We start from the raw sequence: 24,301 nt of genomic DNA, 5'->3' as shown, positions 1-24,301 counted from the left end.
TAAAATTAAATTTGGTATGGAGATACTTTGAGTCCCTGAAAAGGACACAGAATCCTTTTTATTCCGAAAAAATGTACGGTTCCCAGGCATTCAATAAAAATGATTTCTCCTTTTCCCGCTACATGGATTTCAATGATATTTGGTATGTAGGTACGTTATGTGTCGGGAAAGGACATAGAATACTTGACATCCGGGAAAAAGGTACGGTACCCGTATGATAAACAAAAATGATTTGCGCCTAACCCCCTAAACCGATTTTGATGAAAATTGGTGTGCACATACTTTGACTCTCGTGAAAGGACATAAGATAATTATTGTCTTGAAAAATGTACGGTTACCGCGTTATATAGTTTCCTATTTTGCGCCTAAGCCGTTGAACAGATTTTGATGAAATTTGGTATGGAGATACTTTGAGTCCCGGAAAAGGCCATAGGATCCTTTTTATCTCGGAAAAACGTACGGTTCCCACGCGTTAAATAAAATGATTTCTGCTTATACCGCTACAAAGGATTTTGATGATATTTGGTATGCAGATATACGTCATGTCTCGGGAAAAGACAGAGAGTTCCCGCTTCTTCTTCCCTTCCCGCAGATTGCTCCTATGTATTGCGCACACACTTGGGAACTATGATATTACTCCTGCGTAACTGGCCTGGTTTTATTGAAACCGGCCACCGCCACCGAAACCGGTGTGGGAGTTTTTAGGGTTCCGTAGCCAAATGGCAAAAAACGGAACCCTTACAGATTCGTCATGTCTGTCTGTCTGTCCGTATGTCACAGCCACTTTTCTCCGAAACTATAAGAGTAGGTCTTCAAAAATCATTATATTGAGGTTTCTAATATCATTTCTTTGTAACCTGAATAGTTTGCGAGAGAGACTCTTCCAAAGTGGTAAAATGTGTGTCCTCTAACTTCTAAAGGGCATGATAAGTCTAAAAAATATATGATGTACATTACTATAAAAACTACCAACGGAAATTGGTTTGAACGAGATCTAGCAAGTGGTTTTATTTATAGGTCATAAATGGTAAACCTTAATTTACCTTTCATTAAATCAACTGAAATATAAAAATAAATCAAAAACCTTTTTATTTCATAGAAATTAACCTTATTGCTGCTGCGGAACCCTTCATGGGCGAGTCCCAACTCGCACTTGGCCGGTTTTTATTTATTATAATTACCAGCATTGGACATTGGGCATAATTATTGAAATACTCGTTAGTCTAATTAAATTATTAATTTAAGTGCAAACTAAAATTAGAATACATTTTATACATATTATTAATTAATTAACTTATGGGTAATTTCAGATGCACAACAATTACTTCATCAATCTGATTAATTTGTAATCTGATTAAAACTACTAATTACTTTCTGCCCAACTCTGCACGTGATAAACGAATTATTTCTACATTAGCTAAATTTAATCAAAATCGGTTCAGCAGTTTAAACGCAAATTAATAAAGTTTATTGCGTGAAAACCGAACATTTTCCATGATAAAAAATATTATCCTATGTCCTTCTCCAAAACCTTACGTAATATCTACATGTACTCTATATCGATATCATAAGCCAAATTCATTTTTGTTGACTGCGCGGGAACCGTACATTTTCCGGAAAAAAGTATCTAATGTCATTTAATTTGATTCAAAGTAATACTGCATGCAAAATTTTATCAAAATCGGTTCAGCGGTTTTAGCGTAAATCATTTAAGAAACATAGTACATACGAGTAAATGCTATGTATAAAACATCACGTACAATAATAAGCATTAACCATTTTTGTACTCTAGAATATGCTACAATTGGTTTAAAAAAAATGGATTTCACTGTCGTAAACCTTATGTTATAAAGAACAAAACTGCATTATTAACTCAAAACCCGATTTTATGTGGGATGAAACACCAATGCTTAACAGCAGCCATATATTATTAGTTAAGAATAAATTTACATTAAATAGATTATGAAGTTTTTATCGCAATATGATATTGAAAATAAATGAGTAAATTATTTAGTATTTCACAAATAAGTTTACTATTTTCTAGTGGTGAACTATTTTCAAGTATTATCAAGATACCTTTGAGTAAGATAAGTGTTGATTTGGATGTTTTGTTGTATTTAATAAATTCGGGTGTATTTCATAGATTAAACGTATTCGTTGTAACGATATTGAAGTAAACTATAACTAGAGTAAACTAACCAAGGCACAAGGAAATATTATCATAATATTTGGTGAGATTTTAATGAGGACTTACCGAGACAAATAATTCAATTAAACAAGATAAACAGAATGGAATTCTGTACAATGTAGAATACGAAGAAATATTAATGTAGAATTCACCGCAATATAATGTATGAATCAAGAGTTTTCTGGCAAGACTTGAATAATAAAATCATTCTATTACACAGAATTCAGTTTAAATCAAATAATATGGCGCTTGGAAAGCAGCCTCTAATATCTCTAAAGGCCTATACAACATGATGTAGGTATTCTTGACGTTTTACTCCAGAATTAGATTACGTCTAGCTAACAAATGTTTTCAATATGCGACTTCATTTACTTTGTCTCATTCGACGGATCAGTCATTTACCGTTAGAGAAATTTATTCATAGGCAGATAGAAGCTGAAATTATTTGGTTGGGTTATGTCAAGGCGATATTCGTTTGTTATATTTTATGTAGTCATTCCATTTGACAGCGGTTATTGAACCTCTGGCAGTAAACTTGAAAAGTTATTTTATCGTGAAGTGACAGACGTAGAGTCTGGAGTCGATATCATATCCGGGCTAGTTCCCGAACCGTGGTAGGCACCGTAGTGCCGACGTTCAAAAAGTGTATTTATAATACCTACCTATTTTGAATAAAAATATATTTTTCAATATTTTGTAAAACGGTTAGGACTGAATATGCAGTAAATTGCTTGAAAGTCGTAAAAGGTTGCAGATTATTATTCTAAATATGGCCGCGAGGTTTTCTGATGAATTTATAATAGCCTGCGTCTTTATAATAACTTAAAGCAATTATTAATTTTGCGCGTCGCCCCTAGAGTTACTAGTCAATGATGTTGTTGTCTGAATTATTGGAAATGTTATGTATAGGAATTGCGAATATTAATACCCCCCTCACCGGTTTCGGTGACGGTGGCCGGTTTCATTGAAACCAGGCCAGGTACGCAGGAGTCATTTTATAGTGCCCAAGTGTGTGCGCAGTATACAAGAGCACTCTCTATTCCTTTTACCCTTATAACCCAGTGGGACGGAACGGACCGACTTTTTACATGCCCATCCGACGCATGGATCATCTTACTTGTCAGACAATCAGGTGATCAGCCTGCATTGTCCTAACCAAACTTGGAAATAACATGTTTTCAACGCGGGAATCGAACCCACGACCTCCGAGTCAAGAGCCATGCTCTTAGCCACTGGACCACGGAGGCGTTAATTGCGAATATTATAGAATTAACGAGGCGAGTCAGAAAACTTTACAAAAAAATGATTAATTGCGTATATTCCTTAAATATGCAGTTCATTGTGGTATGTGAAGGACGCTGCACTGAAAGAGATTTTTATGGAAAAATTCATAATGTTGGGCCATTTCAGATATAAACGTAAAAAAATCAAAATCAAAAATATTTATTTCCAAATAAGTTAACAAAGTTAACACTTTTAGAACGTCGTGTCTACATGAGGCCTACCACCGGTTCGGGAACTACCCCTCCGAGAAGAACCGGCGTAAGAAACTCGCACGGGGCCACCAAAATTAAAAAAAATGTCTTTCAGTGCTGCCACTTTCGCTATGAAGTCTACACAAGGAATACATACAGAGATCACACACCCTAAAGAAGCAATATATACACACCCTAAATTGTTATCACTCTGTTTCGTAACAACCTGTATTAAGACACAAAACTTGTATCTAATTATATTATGAACTCACAGTGTTGATAACGTGAAGAGGAGTCCAGCAGATGAAAAACTCCAGAATGATGACGAACAACATCCGGATTACCTGAAAAAAAAAACTTGTTTGGATATACTGTCATTTGAGGAATTATTTTATCTTTTAAAAAAGCTAAATTCAAAGTAAGTTAATTAAAGCAATTGTCGAAAATAGAAAAGACACAAAGCCCCTACGAATTTTTCAAAATTTAAAAAGTTTTTATTATTCGTAGCGTAGCCCGCATACTCTGTCGATACGAAGTGATTTAAAAAGAATATATTGAAAATACTGAATGTATTATGTAGCTTACAGTTCATATTTTACAAGATGTAGCACGCGACTCCGTTGCGCCAAAATTTGTTTATCGCCCGGAAGCCGCACGTATTTCCGGGATAAAAAGTAGTCAGCTATGTCCTTTCTGGGACTCAAAGTATCTCCATACCAAACAGCAAAATAGTTTTTTTTATGAAATAAGGGGGCAAACGAGCAAACGGGTCACCTGATGGTAAGCAACTTCCGACGCCCATGGACACTCGCAGCATCAGATCAGCTGCAGGTGCGTTGCCGGCCTTTTAAGAGGGAATAGGGTAATAGGGGAGGGTAGGGAAGGGAAAAGGATAGGGGATTGGGCTTCCGGTAAACTCACTCACTCGGCGAAACACAGCGCAAGCGCTGTTTCACGCCGGTTTTCTGTGAGCCCGTGGTATTTCTCTGGTCGAGCCGGCCCATTCGTGCCAAGCATGGCTCTCCCACGTCAGAAATCATCAAGTTGGACGTGAAGAGGTAACAGACAGACAAACAGAAACATTTTCGCATTTATAATATTAGTACGGACGCATTTATAACATTAGTATGGACGCACTTAAAAACAGGTGTTCCTACCTTCCGTTTGGCTTCAATGCTTTTGTCGATATGTGTTGAGCGCACAACGTGCCGGAATTCTAGGTCGGAGTATAAGCAGCCGTTGGTCGGTTTTGGTACCTCTAGTTTATTCTCAGTTTCCTGTAAATGAGAAAAATGTATAAGTTACTCGACTTTATTAAGAATAGCAGGCCCGAGCCCGTTGTCTTCATTTTTTTTATGAAATAAGGGGGCAAACGAGCAAACGGGTCACCAGATGGAAAGCTACTACCGTCACCCATGGACACTCGCAGCATCAGAAGAGCTGCAGGTGCGTTGCCGGCCTTTTAAGAGGGAATAGGGTAATAGGGGAGGGTAGGTATGGAGTACATATTGTCAAAAGCTGTATTATTATTTTTTTACACTGGTGAAGTATTCCCATTTTTTAAGTTTTTGGGTAATTTTTTTCCTTCGAGGATTATGATTGAAAAAAAAATTACCCAAAATTAAACAAACACAAAAAATAATTATTATACATTTTCTTATTTGAAACAAAGTTATAGCGGAATAAAACTGGCCGCATACGTCACACGTTTTCCTCATTCGATTTCCGAATTTGTTTTCCGTGTTTGGAAATCCGAATGCATGGAATCAGTAGAAAATTAAATTGGCGCACACGTTCGTTTCTTAGGGTTCCGTACCCAAAGGGTAAAAACCCTATTGTCTGTCCGTCTGCTTGTCCGTCTGTCTGTCTGTCTCCACACAGATTATGAATTTCTGGTGCCGCTATAACAAAAAATAGTAAAAACAAAATAAAATTAATATTTAAGGGGGGCTCCCATACAACTAACGTTATTTTTTTGGTCTTTTTGGCTTGTAATCTATAATGGCAACATATTATAGACACTTTAAATTTTCACAAAATCCTCAATTATGTATGTACTTTAATTTTAAATAATAAAATAAATAATTAAGGGGCTCCCATACAAAAAACACAATTTTTTCCTTATTTTCGCTCCATAACGGTACGGAACCCTTCTTGCGTGAGTCCGACTCGCACTTGGCCGATTATTTTTGAATGGAACGAATTCTGTACGTACGTTTCTACTGCAAGCCGGCACGTTTGCGCGTAAAATAATGAAAATTAGCGCTAGTCTCACGGAATTTCAAATCATAATTACCCATTAGGAAATCAATTAATAGGGGAAACGTCTGTATGCGGCCAGTCTAAATAGTGCCCAATCCTGCATCACATTTGAAGTTTTTGAGGACAGCATCCCCGCGTTCCATTTGATGTTAAAAACGATCAAAACGCTCAAAATGCTTGCAAAATGTTTTGATCGTTTTTAACATTAAATGGAACGCGGGGTATGCTACATATGACCATAATTTTTTCTTATACTCTCAAGCATAATATGTAGCAAGACAATCTTTGCTGGGTCACCTAGTGTATGTTGGACCTGGTAGGCGTTGTACTTCTCTGTATCGGATTGGCGCGTATATTACTCAAAATGTCACTTCATATAGCTATTTCCGGGATACGGCACTTTACCGGAAAATGTCCCCATAGTGCACTATTTGACCATTATGTGACGACCTCTGCTCAGTTGGTGGGCTGTTCGTAGCTCAAGCCAGGGGTCGCGGGTTCAAATACTGCCGACGGAACATTTAAAAGTTTTCAAAGTTCCTGGGTTATGGATGTGTATTAAATATGTGTATCATATATAATGAAATCTCAAATATATGTATAGTTTAAAGTATTAAATATATTTCCGTTGTCTGGTACCCGTAACACAAGTCCTTCAGCTACTTAGCACGGGGCCAGACTGACGTGGTGTGAAGCGTCCATATATATTATTATTATAGATATTATATAGGATCCCATAGACTTTTTTTATTTTTTTATTAATATTTACTTTCATTAATATTCGCTCAGTCGTTAAGCAGCCTATTTAGGCACTCAAACAATTCTTTTATCTTTATGAGAGGTAAGTATAAGCTCGGACAATGCCAAAGCCGGCTTAATATGTTTTTAGGGTTCCGTACCCAAAGGGTAAAAACGGGACCCTATTACTGAGACTTCGATGTCTGTCCGTCTGTCTGTCTGTCACCAGGCTGTAACTCAAGAACGGTAATAGCTAGAGAGTTCAAATTTTTACAGATTTGATCAGAGTATTTCTGTTGCCGCTATAACAACAAATACTAAAATCAAAATTAATTAAATATTTACGGGGGGCTCCAATACAACAAACGTGATTTTAAAAAAATTTTTGCTCGGCATCAATGATGACAACAATTTTCCGTTTTTTGACATTTGGGCTCCCATCATTTTTTTACTATTTTTGCTCTATAATGGTACGGAACCCTTCGTGCGCGAGTCAAACTCGCACTTGGCCGATTATTATATAAAAATAAGTATTATATTACTTCTAATACATCTGAATAAGTGTAATAAGCTTCATAATTATTGATTATGTGTTAAGACACAAGAAACAAACAAACATTAAAATTTAAATTAGTAGAGATAGAGTCATACTAGTAGGAATTTTGGTCACGATTTACTATAAAGTGTAAACTAAATGACCGCATAAAACTAATATTCTAGACGGAAGTATCATATAACGTGTGCATGGATTTTCCTGTCGTAATACGACGTGAGGTTGTGTTATATTTTTACTGAAACAGCATACAGGAAAGCTTAACGTCACATTTGGGAAGCCACATTTTGCAGAAAGCTGTGAAGTTATGTTTTATTAATTTACTTTGTTGGAGGACTTTTACGTAGTCGGAATTACCTACAGTTAAACGCAAGAGAAAACGTAATGGATATAAAAATGTTAGTTCACATTATAAGGTGACGCAATGTGAATGCGCCTTTATTATTCAACTCAAGATAAATTCTAATTAAACTTTATTAGGACTGGACAGAGACCCGAAGACGGAAGGACGCCGCCGCCGAAGCCGGAATTGAAAAAGATGGCGCGATGAGCTGGAGGCATACCAGCCAGGCTGGCCTGCAGTGGCGCAGGAGAGAGAAAGATGGAAGTCTTTGGGCCTTTTCCCAGCAGTGGGGCAGCTAAGGCTTGTAATAATAATAAGATTGAATATGCTTCAATATGCATTGATCCTGAATTACATAACATTATTTTTATGCACCATTTTTTTTTAGTTTTTTTCTTTTCTTCTAATTCATTTTCACATCTGTTTTCAATCAGAAATACAATATCATAGGTATTATACCTACCCTTAAAAGCAATTGCGACATTCAAATATCAAACTTTATACTTCATTATAATTGCTAGCATTGTTCAAAAGTTTCTAGCACCTGAATCAAATTGTTACGTCTTAACTATTAGCCCATGTTGTGTAAGTCTTAAGTATTCTTGGCTGTGAATGGCCACATTATGTAAGTAATTTTTTAGATAGGTCAGTTATCAAAACCAGTGTACTAATGGCAAAACAAAAGGTTTTTTTATAACAATTTAATATTAAATAGATATAGAATAAGACATTTCAATGCGGAATTTTTTGTGGCAATATGCGTATGTTGATTTATGAATTGGATTAAGAAAAAGGACGGACGAGTTTCGATCGAGACATTATATATTGTTATGATAGTACGGCCATTTAGCCGAAACTTTTTCGTTTTCGCTTCGTTATAGAATCGCCGATCAAAATGTATGGAATTGACATTAGACGAGTCGAACGTCAACGTCATACTAACGAACGCTTATGTCAATTCCATACATTTTCATCGGCGATTCTATAACAAAGCGAAAACGAAAAGATTTTGGCTTACTTGATATGTATTAATTTAAGTTATTTGTAAATTATCTTCCTATAACTGCTTATAACATAATTTTGATCATAAAATAAATCACAGGTTCTCATCAATCTCATCAATATGAATTGACACTTAAGGAGCTGATTTATAAGCTCTTGAGGAGCTGACAATGACACTTAGGGAGCTTATAAATCAGCTCCTTAAGTGTAAATTCATATTTTAATGTAACGCGCCGAAGCAATCGATTTTAAATGAGCTTTTCAAATTTGAAAGAGGCACCCCAATAAGACACATGTTTTGTTGGTTTCAAAGTCTGTTAATTCAACGTCTGAAAAACTTATTTAGAATTGCATCTCATTGCCTCATAACCTTGCGTTGTAATGTTGATTGACACTAAGGGCCAGGCCACAACATTGCGTTGCGGCGTCGTATCGTAAAAATAACATCGCAAAGAAATGCGATGCGATGTCAGAGTGCAAAATTTCATTGGAAATAGTCACTGTCACGTCGGAAATTTCCACGATGCGTTCTGCGGCTTCGTAGACTTTTACGATGCGACGCCGCAACGCAGTGTTGTTGCCTGGCCCTAAGTTAATAACTGCTACGGCAGCGGCGCAGCACGGCTACGGCGCGGCGTAGCAAATCTACGCCGTAGACGCTCTACGGAGAAATTAACGACGAGAGAACTGAGGAGTTAAGCTTAGAACAAACCTACGCGTCAGTGACAGGGGACGCGGTACGCGATACGGGAGCGTCTGCAACGTGAAACTGGCCTTGCGGCTTGCACACCTGCGCGACTACGGCGCGAACCGTCAAACTTCATTTGTTAATGAACAGTCACTGCAGAAGACGCGCGACTTTATCTGGTGTATGCTAACTGTTGTGGTAATGACATCCTCATACTTAATATCAGAGTCCGATGCGTCGGACGGACGGACATGATGGTTGCGAGATGCTAAGCTTGCTTTTGATTTAGAAGGTGCAGAGGAATAAAACACGTCCACAATGGTCAAGTTGAATTAATTTAGGCGCCTACCACACGTGCATGCTTGACTACAGATTTGCTTGCGCATGCCGGCTTGAACACTTAACATTGTGCGTGTAGTTGGTAACACTGTAGCACGCGCAAGCCCCAAAGTTTGTCTTGTTGTTTTTTTTTACTTGCTTGAAATTCAGGCATGCCTGTCTGCGCGTGTGGTTGGAAGTTCAGTTTTCAATCCGCTATTTGTCAGTCCAAATATTTTGTTAAAATACGCGCACGCTGCTATAAAAGGGCAGATTTACGTACATATTATAAACGTCAGATTGCAACTGAATTCATTGAATTAGAAAAAACTCTGCTCGCTCTGTGGAAGATCAAATCGAAAGATTATTCTGACAGGAATAAAAAAATACGCATATGAAAAAAAATATTTTATTTATGCATTATCAATTTTGTCACTAGCAAACACTGGAAAAATTAAAGACATAGTTCTTCATTGATAAACAATGTTTATACGCCGACGACCTCGGCAAGAATGTGGCTTGCGCATGCATGTGGTAGATAAGTCAGCCTTACATCTTTTCATGCGAGAAGCATGCGCTAGCAAAACTGTGTTCAAGCATGCACATGTGGTAGGTGCCTTAATATCATGACACAATCTATCAAAACGTAAACAAATCAAAAAATCATAAACTAAAGAGTTGCACAAAACAATAAAATAATATAAAAAAGGTTTTAAAAAAAGAACTTAAGAAGTCTAGTTATGTACACTTCAAAACACGCGTCTGACAACTTGACGCGCATGTTTCGCTTTGCCGACGCGAACATTTCGCGCCGCGGTCGCGTAGGTGTGCACGGCGCCATAAGATTACATGGGCAGCGTCCGCCGCGCTACCGATTTGCAGTCGCTTAGGTCGCGTAGGTTTGGCCTAAGCTTTATAACGTCGTTATCGCTACAATTTACTCTGCTTCTACAATAGTAGATTATTAGACAGTGCCAATAATTGCTCAATTATTTAAAAAAATATTTTATGAATATTATGGGAATCATTATTATCTAAAGGTAGATAATATAATATTATGTAGGCTACAGTTAATTTTTTTGATGTTTGTCGCTCACATTATTAAAAGTATCCTTTACCAACAGACGTCTTCAAGGTTTACCTAAGTGCTTGTTTGCGTAGTATGTAATAATGAACATAATGGTCTTAACCTTTGAGGTCGGTATCTAATTTATACTTGATCGGCAATATCACCTACGCATTACTTACGAGCTTCAATGTAACGTAGATAGTAGATACGAGGTAATTGAAACAGAATCCATACTTTTACTATACATGTTGAAGTGTTTCAGTCTGTGACCTAAACACGCTTACAACACTGAAATTTTGTGATGAAAATTAGAGGCATCTTAGTTCTATGTTCTCTCAAATATCTAATATATAAAATTCTCGTGTCACAGTTTTCGTTGCCATACTCCTCCGAAACGGCTTGACCGATTCTCATGAAATTTTGTGAGCATATTGAGTAGGTCTGAGATTTTTTTTTTTTTAAATGAAATAAGGGGGCAAACGAGCAAACGGGTCACCTGATGGAAAGCAACTTCCGTCGCCCATGGACACTCGCAGCATCAGAAGGTTTGCAAGTGCGTTGCCGGCCTTTTAAGAGGGAATAGGGTAGGGGAAGGTAGGGAAGGAAAGGGAATAGGGGAGGGTAGGGAAGGGAATGGGGTAGGGGATTGGGCCTCCGGTAAACTCACTCACTCGGCGAAACACAGCGCAAGCGCTGTTTCACGCCGGTTTTCTGTGAGAACGTGGTATTTCTCCGGTCGAGCCGGCCCATTTGTGCCGAAGCATGGCTCTCCCACGTAAAATCGGCCAACATCTATTTTTCATACCTAAAATTATTTATATGGCAAGACAATGTTTGCCGGGACAGCTAGTATAAAATAAATATTATTTCTACAATGTAAAATTTACCATGACATTTCCTGTCAGCATTTTCGTAACAAATTTTGCTTAAGTCTAACTTTTCTTGTGGTTCTTGGATATTATACAGACTTGTATATTTTAGTACAAAATAAGTAGTACCACTAATGCTCAGATTACTTCAATAATATAAAACAACGAGCTTTTGCCCGCGGCTTCGCTCGCGTTAAGAAGTATTATTATATACAAACTTTCATCCCCTATTTTAACCCCTTGGAGGTAGAATTAATCAAAATCCTTTCTTAGCGGATGCCTACGTCATATCATCTACCTGCACGCCAAATTTCAGCCCGATCGGTCCAGTGGTTTGGGCTGTGCGTTGATAGATCACCATGTCAGTCAGTCACCTTTGAGTTTTATATTTTTTTTTATGAAATAAGGGGGCAAACGAGCAAACGGGTCACCTGATGGAAAGCAACTTCCGTCGCCCATGGACACTCGCAGCATCAGAAGAGCTGCAGGTGCGTTGCCTGCCTTTTAAGAGGGAATAGGGTAATAGGGGAGGGTAGGGATGGGAAGGGAATTGGGGAAAGTAGGGAAGGGAATAGGGTAGGGGATTGGGCCTCCGGTAAACTCACTCACTCGGGGAAACACAGCGCTAGCGCTGTTTCACGCCGGTTTTCTGTGAGAACGTGGTATTTCTCCGGTCGAGCCGACCCATTCGTGCCGAAGCATGCTTCGGCACGAATGGGTCGGCTCTAAATATTTATACGTGGGAGAGCCATGGCTCTCCCACGTATAAATACAATATATAGATACAATCTAAATTACGATACAAAAATGAAAATTGTTACCAATATAACATTTTATTATCACATATCTTCGGATAAAAATCTCTGAATAAATATAGATAATAACACCCCTCTTTTTTGTCGGGGTTAAAATCAGCATTATTTACATACTATTATTTGATTAACATTATTAATTATTGTCATTGGTAAAAATTTTAATTCTTGCTTATTTTATTTTGCAAATGCCCACAGAAAACTGTGTATACGTGTGAATGGTTTTAAAACTGATTCAAATATTATACAGGATATTAGGGTGAACACCGTTATCCTTGAAAGCATCAAATGAGCCCGTCAAAATGAACAACTTTTTCTATGAGAACTGCAGGGAACTCAAAAAAATCTTCATACCCATACAAATTGCCCGGATCGGCAACCCTAACAACTATTGTAACGAGTAACGACGCAGCGATTTCGAAAACTTTTGAACGATTGCTGTTGAATTTCAGAATTAATTTAAAATGGAGAAGGGTATAAGACAGAAATAAGATAGGTATTCCAGAATTTAATTTCCTGTCAATTAAAGTGACGCATTTTTGGGGTTGTTTGGCCAGTATAAAACTGACATTCGTTATCTTGACATTTTGACTTGCGTTTTCCGTTTATCATTTAATATGCTATTTGAAGGTTTATTCTTTAGATTTTTCTTTGGATTTTATTCAAGTATATTCGGCATTGACACAAAATATACAAAATAAGTTATATAAACGATAAATGACGATATCGATGGCTCCAACAACTAAACGTGCAAGAGCTGTTATCTAAAATTTCTTTTTCGTATTATTCGTTTGCATATCCTATGATACACCTATGTAAATTTTTATTGACATAAATAACGATTTTATAACAATGTAGAGCTTTATAGTGCGGAAAAATAATAACACATATCACATTAATAATAAAACATGCGCTTATTGCAGATTATTTGTTTATTTTATTTCACCAGAATAAACGTGTCAAAACAATCTGGCGCTCGTGTCTATCCTTTCCTTTGGGTTATAACTCTTGCAAGATTATTCGTTTAAAAATGCAAGCGACTATTATCAGTAAATAATTACAGCTATTCTATTATCTTGGTGAAGGAGTGCATCGAGCTAATATTATTTTGAAATTATGCTTTTATCATACATTTTTTAACAAATAAAACATTACACACACACTACAATACACACACTAGGATGAGCATATTATATACGCACAAATTATACTCTTTTAATTATGGTTGAAGTCTGTTGTCAAATTGAAAATTATTTAGTTTTTTTATTGAATCTATACTATACTGTAAGACAATAATTAGTATACGCCCAGTCATAATTTAATTTGGCTTTATTAATCTGAGACTGTCACAGGAATTATGTCAAAAAAACTTCGATCATTATTTCTAATAGAAATATTTAATCGAAGCAAAAAAAAAAGTGAATATTTTGACAATACAATATCAATAGAAAAGTGTTGACGTCAAATTTCGACAATTGGGCGATCTCTGTAGTTTGTGCATTCTATGATATGGGTGACAGTTTTCATGTAACCCGTAGCAAGGAATTGCTACGGGTTTTTTTACAAGAAAACAAAAAAAACAAAATGTTATAAATTATATTCCATCTACAAAAACAAATTTTTCCTATAATTGTAAATGAATAAAAATGAAAAGATGCTAAATGCTAATTTATTAATAAAAATTATAAATATTAACTGTGAAATAGGAGTATAAAATTATTGTTACGAAAACATTTAAAAAATGTCATATGCATGAAACGGAACTTATGTCAATAGAGATTGACCCTGTTGAATCGAAATCAAATCGATAAAAAAGGGCGACCATCTTAAATCGCCGGCACCACTGAAATGTCAGTACGAAATCGATAATTTCGATTGCAATTCCTTTAGGAAGTGATTCGATATTTTTAAACTATCGAGTAATTTTTGTTAGGTAACTTCACTACTGTTGTCAATTATAATGTGTCACGCATATCATCATAAAACGCACAAACTATAGTAATTTAATAATATTATGTAAGCCAAGGTGTAGTTTCCTTTTACGTGGTCCACTATAATACTTTACAGGGTGTAACAAAATTACATGATAATATTATGCTTTTATGTGTGTTTTATTGTATTGGGTAAATTAATTAATAATATCAATTCTATACATGAAACTTATACACAACCTAAAAACATATTTTTGCTACAGTATAAAAATAAAGTTCATGTCATGCTAGCAGTTTCTATACCAATAAACGTTAATAACTCCAATATTATTATAATAACAAATATTATTAAAGTTAGTTGCGAGTTTAAACTTTTTGAATGATGACGAAGGAGGAAAAATACGCTCTTACTCGTATTCTTGGTACATAATATTTCATGATATTCCGTTGAATAAGTAATTAAAAAGATTGCTACTTTGTGATTCATAGTTTATTTTGTGAAAACCCGAGGCTAGTAGCGCCCGAAACTTTGGTATTTACCATTAAAATTGGGTAGAGTGACGAAAAAATAAAAAAAAACGTCATTTTTTTCACGCCAAAGAGCGTTCGTCAAAAATTATACCATGGCGTCAAATAAAGCTGGCGTTAAAAGAAATTCGTGTGCCAATTTCTCTAATCCTTTTTTGTTATGTTTGCATATATTGGAGGAAGGTCCTTGCGGGAAGGAAAATTTGAAAATGGAAGTCATTAAGAAAATTAGTTCAGATGACGTAAACTTAACAATATAAACTTCTTAGGACGGACGGACTGACATAAAAAATATTTAAGAAAACAACGTCCATCGTGCCCGCTAATGTTTCATAGAAACCTGTATTTTTTTATTAAAAAAGGGGGAAAACGAGCACGGGTCACCTGATGGAAAGCAACTACCTTCACCCAAGGACACTCGCAACATTAGAAAGCTGCAGGTGCGTTGCCGGCCTAATAGTTGGGGGGGGAAGAGGGGATATCGGGACTAGCTCGAGCGTGTCAGATTAAGCTTATATAGGCCGACATGTGTCTACTGTCTAGTCATCATGGCATAGAAATCAGATTTCTCACTTGGTGGGTTAATTTTTTTTTAATATTGAAATGTCATCGGACTTGTCAGATTAAGATAGAGGAGGAGCTTCCATATAAAGCACTGACGATTCAAAGGTTAGGTAAGCCTGTAGAGACATTTTAAAATATAAAAATATAAAGCTTCATATTTTTCTAAGATTCGCAGATATTTTATTTTGCACTAAACTAAATGATTTAGTCCTTGTTGTCTAAAATATAATAATAACTGACCGAAATGAGCAATTTTCTGAATATATTATTTTCTTTTTCAAAACTTTAAAATGGCCGCGGTTTCTGAACCCACCGCTAAAATAAAAAAAACGCTCTCATTATTTTTTTAGTCAGTCTAGTAGGTTTTTTACATCAGTTTTACCTAATGTAAAAAACCTACTAGGTCTCCATGACGCTTGAGTGACTTTTTTTTTAAGAAATAAGGGGGCAAACGAGCAAACGGGTCACCTGATGGAAAGCAACTTCCGTCGCCAATGGACACTCGCTGCATCAGAAGAGCTGCAGGTGCGTTGCCTGCCTTTTTAAGAGGGAATAGGGTAATAGGGGAGGGTAGGGATGGGAAGGGAATAGGGGAGGGTAGGGAAGGGAATAGGGTAGCGGATTGGGCCTCCGGTAAACTCACTCACTCGGCGAAACACAGCGCAAGCGCTGTTTCACGCCGGTTTTCTGTGAGAACGTGGTATTTCTCGGGTCGAGCCGGCCCATTCGTGCCGAAGCAACGCTCTCCCACGTATAAAATTAGCACCTTCCCCTCCCCTATTATAAGCCCGTATGGGAAAACTTACCTTTATATTTTTCTTCTGGCCGCATCCATTTCTGCAGCAAAGTTCCGTGTTCTCCTGTAGTATGGGCGTCGTTGGGGAAATGTGGTTTTTGCACGAGTTCTCCCTCGACACTGCGAACAAAAACATCATCAACGTATTCCTTTGGAAATGAGGGCCTTTACCCTACGTTAGCATAATCCATACTAATAATATTATAAATGCGAAAGTGTCTATGTCTGTTTATCTGTCTATTCACGCTGAAACCACTGAAACGATTTTGCTGAGGTATGGAGATATTTAGAGTCCCGGGAAGGACATAGAATTTTTTTCAATATTTTTTTAATATAGCATACCATATTTTTTTAATATAAGGTACCGGATATCAGATATCCGATGATGAATGGATTTCATTCGATTTGATTTATTGTTTCGACAATAAAGTTATGACTAGCTGTCCTTACCATAGACTTAATATTTACTGTCGTATTATAGGTTTATGGTCCTTACTATAGTAAAAAAAAATAAGGTCCACATCGGTCATTGACATTTCAATGCAAAATGCTCGCACTATATTCCATAAAGTTAATATACCTAGCGGAATAGAGCAACGATCTCGAGCTGTCAAACGAAACCGAAATTGGTTTCAACTGTGTGTAAAAATATGTGTACGTATACACTTACACAAGCATGATTGAACATGATTTCTATGAGATTAAATTGTCAACGTGCGACACGTGCCGACTGGACGTCAAAAAAAGAGTGCTGCTGTCATGTATCACACGTCTCTTTTTACCACGCAGTGTTATTGATAGTGACATCTCTCTTGCTCAGGCCTTTGTTTCTCTATTCCGCTAGGTATATTAACTTTATGCTATATTCAGTTAACTTATGAAAAAAAATTTGAACTCTTAGAAAGATCAAACTTTTTATTTTATTTTTATTTATTTAGGAAAACTTACAGCTAGAGTAACAAGTAGTTGTCATACTCGTACATTGTCTTTCCCGAGCCCGTGTTGCAGACCGTGGGAAAATTGCCGCTTTTATCTGTCCATTGTAAATATATTTTGTCCAGTGTTTATATTTCATGTATGTGTTTGTTGTTATGTTTACAAGATATACTTATAAGTTATAAGAGAGTGCCGTTTGTGGGATCACAGACTGACAGGGGGCCACGGAAGATCAGGCGCCACGGCTTGCCGCGGTCGATGCCTGAGTGGATTACCCCTTTAAACATGCGGTGTGTGCATTGCACAGCCATAGCCGAGTTTAGTTTTAAGTAGGTAGTTAAATGTTGTATGCGTCATGTCAATTTACTTGAATTCCTTGTTTTATTGTTATTTAACTCTGGCTGTGTTCTGTCCCTTTCACATGTTTAATAAAGTTATTTTTTTTTTTTTTTTTATTTAGTTTTAAAATAACACAGGAAGGCCAATTACAAGTTTTCACACACATAAAATACGCTAGAGAAGTTAAATAAAGAAACAAACAGCAAACAAAGAACATAATACTTACATAATAATATTGTATATGATATTAATTTATTTAAAAAAGGGGTCGCTAAGGTTCTTCTTTACTCTACCAATACTGGACAGAATAAGTAATTATTTAATTTAACTTTTCACTTCTAACTCATAAATCTAATTTATGAGTTAGAAGTGATATAATTCATACTCAGTTCTCATCGAGTATGAAAGATTTAATCAACTAGAGGACGCTAACAACTCCGTTGCGCCAAAATTTGTTTATTGAGCAGGAACCGTACATTTTTCCGGGATAAAAACTATCTATGTCCTTTCCCGGGACCCAAGGTATCTCCATGCCAAATTTCAGCAAAATTGGTTCAGCGGTTTAAGCGCAACAGACAGACACACTTTCGCGTTTATAACATAGCGATTATTATCTATTCTTATATGGATAATAGCTACAGATATGATTCGACAATTTGAAAATAGTTGCGCAACTTAAGTTATTTATGATCACGTTTCGGAGATTTTTTGTGTCTCATAATGATCAACAGCCTGCCAGCCGAACAAATTATGAAACATGACACCTAAGCCTTAATTTTTGTTAACGGTAAGGGAACTTTAAGACAGGACCGAGCATGCGGTTAACTGTTCAAGCGGTCATTTTTGCGTTCTTTGTTGTATTACGTTAGAAAGAGATACTCACACAGGGGGCGTTCAGACCGCGTCAGAATTCCTCCTTTGTGACTGACCACTCGAACGCAGAATGTGAACGCAGAGGCCGTACCACGAAACCGTTTTGAGAATGCCGCGTCCAACTCTAACAAACGTGAAATGACGTTGTTAGAGCGGGACGCGGCATTCTCCTTCGATTGTTTGAGTCTCAGAAAGGTTTCATAGTAGGCCTACAGAATGCTTGAACGCGTGACCACTCTTTGTCTGATAAACAGCGTCCGGTCCAAAAATTTTAACATTTATTAAGAGTTATAATTAAGGTCCCGACATAATTTATTTTTAGGATACTAGCATAATTGGCCCGCGTCGTCGTCCTTACATAAATTGGCATGCTGCCAATTTACAAAATTACGAATTAATTAAATTATTTTCTAACCTAACATTCTTTTGATACTTCTTAATAACGTTCATTAGATTCGCCTTTGTAAAATAATATAATATTGTCAAAGTTGTAATTATTCTTTCGCTAAATAATTTTTGTTATGAAATATCATTTTCATCTTAGGTACAAACGGGACCCTATTCTCAGAATTCGATGTCTGTCCGTCTGTCTGTCTCTCTGTCTATCTCCAGGATGTTTCTCAAGAACCGCTATAGCTTGACTTCTGAAATTTTCACAGATTGTGTATTTCATTTTCCGCTACAACAAATAGGTACTAAAAAATAATATGTTCAAGGGGGGCTTCCATACAACAAACGTGATTTATTCGACTTTTTTGCTCGATATCAATAATGGCAAACAGGCGGGGAATGAAAATTCACAAAGTCCTTAATTATAAATTATGTACTTTAATAATTGATACTAATATTAAAATAAAATAATAATAAAAAACTAAAACACAATTTTTGGCTTAATTTTGCTCTATAAGGGTACGGAACCCTTCGTTCGCGAGTCCAACTCGCACTTGGCCGATTGTATTTCTCATTATCTCAAAAAATATACAACAATAGGTAAAGCAAAAAATCAAACATCGTCCTTTTCTCTTCACGCCCGTCTTTCATATGCCAGGTGAAAAAGAACGACGCGGAATCAGCGCCAAGTTATTTTTTTCTTATTAACTCGATAAATATACAATATTAATTTAAAAATCCGCTAATACAGTCCCTCGGTAATAGTATTTTATATTACTCATTAAAATATTGACTCAGTTGAATGCACCGTTATGAAGAAAATATGAAATATTCGTGAAATTTTTATGCATCTTTGTAATTTTGTTATATAGAGAAAATTTTAAGATATCGTGTTTTCGCTAGTACATACAGTCTCTCGTAAATATAATGTAGTATCAACGCTTAAAAAGTAAAATAATTATCATATTATCATAAGCATATTATCAAGTATAAAAATGAATTATAAGATAATCTTTTTTGATCATAAGATAATCTATTTTGCTTTAGTCTCTTTAATAAAATTATGTTACATTTCAAAGCAGGTCGCTTTTTCGCCTTAAAACTTATAGAAATTCTTTGAAGTTGTTGGGAATTTATTGACAGTATTTGAGAAAACTTTAATTAATAATTATTACAAAGAAACAAAATTTTCATTTATAATACAATCTTATACATATATGAATTTTACTTTGTGTTAACAACTTCAGCACAACACAAAATTCAGAGAAGCACTCTGAATTTTGTGTACGACAGATGTTTAACTAAACACACCGGCAAAATTAGAGGAACATAACAACATTTTCAATTTTTTTTTAATTGTTCACTGATTTTTATATATTTATTTATTTATTTACTAATTGATTATTAAAAAATAAATTTTATATAAATTTAGGCCATAAAATACGTGAAAAATAGAAAAAATCAGCAAAAATCAAAAAATTAAGAAAATCTTTGAAATTTCAGTAGTAAGTTTTTAAGATAAATTCTCCATTTTTATTAAAGAAATGCCATGTTAAAAGCGTGTAATGCCTTCTATGGATCTCAAGAGGGCCTGGATACGCCATTCCATGCTTGCATTTTAATTGTCAATCATTTCCTGTGGGATATTCTCCTACTCCTTCACTAGCGCCAACTCGAGCTCCTGGACACATTTTGGAGCTTTCGGAGCATCGTTTAGGTAATAATGTCAGATTTTCTTACTCTATGGACGCACATAAAATTTAAATTACTACCTAAAACTGTGTAAAAGGCACACCATGCAGTTCCAGGATGTCGGTGCTATAGCCCTGTACTGTCAAAGTACCATCATCTATAATCATCAGCTCCATGCGGGCTCCAAATCATATGCAACTCCAAACCATTACGAAGCCTGCATCGTAGGCCACTGTTTCCGGTAAGTTTGATGGCCTGTAGCTTTCCTTATGATTTATCCACATTCTTTATCGCCTGTTAATACAATGTACACAGAATTTGCTCCCATCACTGTACAGCACAAGATTTCACTCACTTGTCTAATTTTGATGTTCACGCGCAAATCTTAGCCTGGCTCTTCGGTATCCTGTCTCAAGTTTTGGTGCCCTTGCTGGCACTTTTGAGTTTAATTTAACTTCTTTGAATCTTCTTCTTACTGTACAATCACTTACACGTTCATCTTGGACCTGTTCCGACAGGTTTCGTGTCTGCATAGCAGTTTGAGGTCGATTTCTTAAGTTTTGTTTCCTTACAAAATGGTCATCCTGAACCATTGTCACCCGATATCTGCCTTGTTCTCGTCTCCGAACGTAAGATCCAGTCTCTCTGAAGCGTTGAAAGTTACGACGAACCACGGAAGCCGACACACCTAAGGCCTGACTGACCGAACGGTAGGTGTGACCTTTATCTATCGTGGTTACAGCTCTAGCTGTCGCAGATGCTGGGAAATCACTAATTTTGTATCTAAGCAATGTGTTCTTCAAAAAACCAAACAATCAAATGAGCTGAGCATACCTTGCACCCCGCTAAAACGCCATTCTTATCAGGAACACTTACAACATCAATAATCGAAAAACATTATTAGGGCATAATTGCTATAAAAACCTGTCAACTTGCCAGTTTTGTTCAATATTTTATTTTTTGAATGAGCTTAGAAGCTATAAAAAAGGCTTTCAGATAGCCCGACCCACTTGAGTTCAAGTTTTGGCCCTTTTTACCTATGTTCCGCTAATTTTGCCAGTGTGTGTATTTAAAACTACTCGAACTTTGTGGTTAGCTTCAAAATAAAGTTTAACCTTTTAGATGCATCTGTGAATTAAATAAAATTAACTGGATTTCTTCTCTGCCAGTATGAGTAGTAGTAGAAGAGGGGAGGGTGCTATTATTGCAGTCACTCGAGCGTCATGGAGACTTAGTAGATTTTGTACATTAGATAACCTTTTACCTGATAAACGTTGTTTTACCAAAAACGTTGGGCATGATGTCCGATTCTTAAAACTACGCCGGACTACTAAGGCCGGATACGCATTTGCGACTCTTCTGATGCTGCTAGTGACTATCGGCGACGGTAGTTGCTTTCCATCCGGTGACTCGTTTGCTCGTTTGTCCCCTTATTGTATACAAAAAACGATAATCACAAATCATCATTGATTCTTAAAAAATAATATTCATATAATATTATGACTAATAATTTATTTTTATTCAAATCTACCATTTTTGATAACCCAGGTATTGATTTTAACTTGACAGTAAAAAAAAACCTAATTACGACGGACGAAACGCTGGATCAAAAATAAATCACAATACTATTTTAGTGATTCGTCACACTGCACTGGGACGAACATTTTTGAGACGAAAGACCTCAAACTCAACTACTTGTGCGTTGGAGGCCGACTGAAGATTCCCCTACATTTACATTATATACATTTTAATATTAAGTAATTGCTTTCAACCTGCTTAAATATTTAACAATCTAAAATAACTAAATTAATAATTCAATTAAAATTTTAGGAACACGGAACTTTGTTTCTTCTAAAACCGGTAATTAAATTTGAAAAAAAAAAATGTATTTTATACTTCTATAAATTACATTTTTTTTTCCTTTTAAAATCTGAAAGTCTATAGAAATATCTATATATGTATTGGTTTAAAAAAGAAAATGTACCTACTGCTTGTGAATAAGTTTATTAAGTTCCTTTTAAGTCTCAGTATATGGTTTTCAAGATCAGATTCTGCTGCAATGTTACTATTGTTTTTCCGTATTGTACAATTTTATCACTGTACAGCAACCCCACGCTTGTAAATGGACATTTTATACGGAACCAGAAGTACACGCGTAGATAACTAGGCGGTGCACTATGAAATGTTTTATTCAAGACTATTGGCATTTGTTAAAGCCAATCATATAATATTTATAGACACTTTTACTCCACTCAACAGTCTGGCTAATGTACCTGAAGGACTTGTGTACCAGAAAACGGAAAAAATATTTAATACCTTAGTTATAAACATAATATATTATTTAAGATATTTATTATACTATACACATATTATAATAAATACGTGACTCAGAAACATTTAAAACTTTTTGTTCCGTCGATGAGATTTGAACCCACGACCCCCGGCTTGGGCTACTACGCGCTCTACCACTGAGCCACAGTGGTCGACAAGACAAACCTATTTATAGATGTTTACTCAATTACTTGTTAGCAGCAATTTCGTTTCCTCATAATATAATTTACGTCATACGTGGTAGAGCCATGTACGAAGACAGAACGAATGGGCCGGTTCGACCGGAGGAATACCACGGGCTCACAAATGTTGAATTTGTTTCTCTTGTGCTCATTGCCAAGGCACTAAAATAGTTATAAAAGAAAGAAATATATTGATACATTTACTGAATGTTGATTTAAATTACAAAATAAGTTGAAGGCTTGGCTTGAATAAGATCTGAAAACTTTTTACGACAGAAGTATTGAATAGCTTTGCAATATTTTGCTTGGCTCCTTTTACATTTCATGTTTTTGGTGGGATACCATTGATTATAATTAGTTTTGCCGTAATAATAATATGCTTTATTACGGCAAGTGTCCTTTCTCGGGGCTCTAACTATTTTGACATAATATCCACTTTGATAAAATAGGATTGAAGAGTGGTTACTTCACTTTGAAAATATTGTATAAATCATCCACTACGGATGCAAATGCCTTGTTTTAGCTTAAATATTTCAAGATGTGAAAATATATCGGGTAGGCATTTAAAATATACTCAGTACATCAAGCTTTTCTACGAATATTCTTAGATGTGGGCTTTGAAAGTTTACGAAGTATTTGGTGATATAACTTTGACGTAAAATTCCGCACGTTGAATATTCTAACGACTTGGATGGAAATACCTTCTACGATTCTACTATCTACAGTGTAAAGAAATAAAGTTTTTGGGAATGAATAACATTATAATGCGAAATAATGTAAGTACTGACAATAAACTACACTAATTAATATCATCATTACCTAAATGATAATTTCGCATAGGTATTTATTAATTTCAAAGATATTTATAAAAGACTAAACAACACAATATTATATTTTATTAAATAATTTTCCAATGTTCAAAGAAGAAATTTGACTACCGGTTTTAGAAGAAACAAAGTTCCGTATTCCTAAAATTTTAATTGAATTATTAATTTAGTTATTTTAGATTGTTAAATATTAAAGCAATTACTTAATATTAAAATGTATATAATGTAAATGTAGGGGAATCTTCAGTCGGCCTCCAACGCACAAGTAGTTGAGTTTGAGTTCTTTCGTCTCAAAAATGTTCATCCCAGTGCAGTGTGACGAATCACTAAAATAGTATTGTGATTTATTTTTGATCCAGCGTTTCGTCCGTCGTAATTAGGTTTTTTTACTGTCAAGTTAAAATCAATACCTGGGTTATCAAAAATGGTAGATTTGAATAAAAATAAATTATTAGTCATAATATTATATGAATATTATTTTTTAAGAATCAATCATGATTTGTGATTATCGTTTTTTTGTATACAATAAGGGGACAAACGAGCAAACGAGTCACCGGATGGAAAGCAACTAACGTCGCCAATAGTCACTAGCAGC

At 35.8% G+C, this 24,301-nt stretch overlaps 1 protein-coding gene across 1 annotated transcript in view; it reads right to left on the bottom strand.

Moving 5' to 3' along the window:
• LOC121728735 (cholecystokinin receptor type A-like) overlaps window positions 1–24,301 on the bottom strand; it is a 79,953-nt gene that overhangs the window by 16,903 nt on the left and 38,749 nt on the right. The window contains exons 6-8 of the mRNA XM_042116975.1: window positions 16,147–16,256; window positions 4,821–4,940; window positions 3,936–4,007 (exon numbers count right to left, since the gene is read on the bottom strand). Coding sequence (XP_041972909.1) covers window positions 3,936–4,007; window positions 4,821–4,940; window positions 16,147–16,256 — 302 coding nt within the window. The remainder of the gene's footprint in view (window positions 1–3,935; window positions 4,008–4,820; window positions 4,941–16,146; window positions 16,257–24,301) is intronic.

Source organism: Aricia agestis, chromosome 7, assembly GCF_905147365.1.
Source record: "Aricia agestis chromosome 7, ilAriAges1.1, whole genome shotgun sequence".
NCBI lineage: Eukaryota > Metazoa > Arthropoda > Insecta > Lepidoptera > Lycaenidae > Aricia > Aricia agestis.
This window is presented reverse-complemented; position numbering and strand designations above follow the sequence as displayed.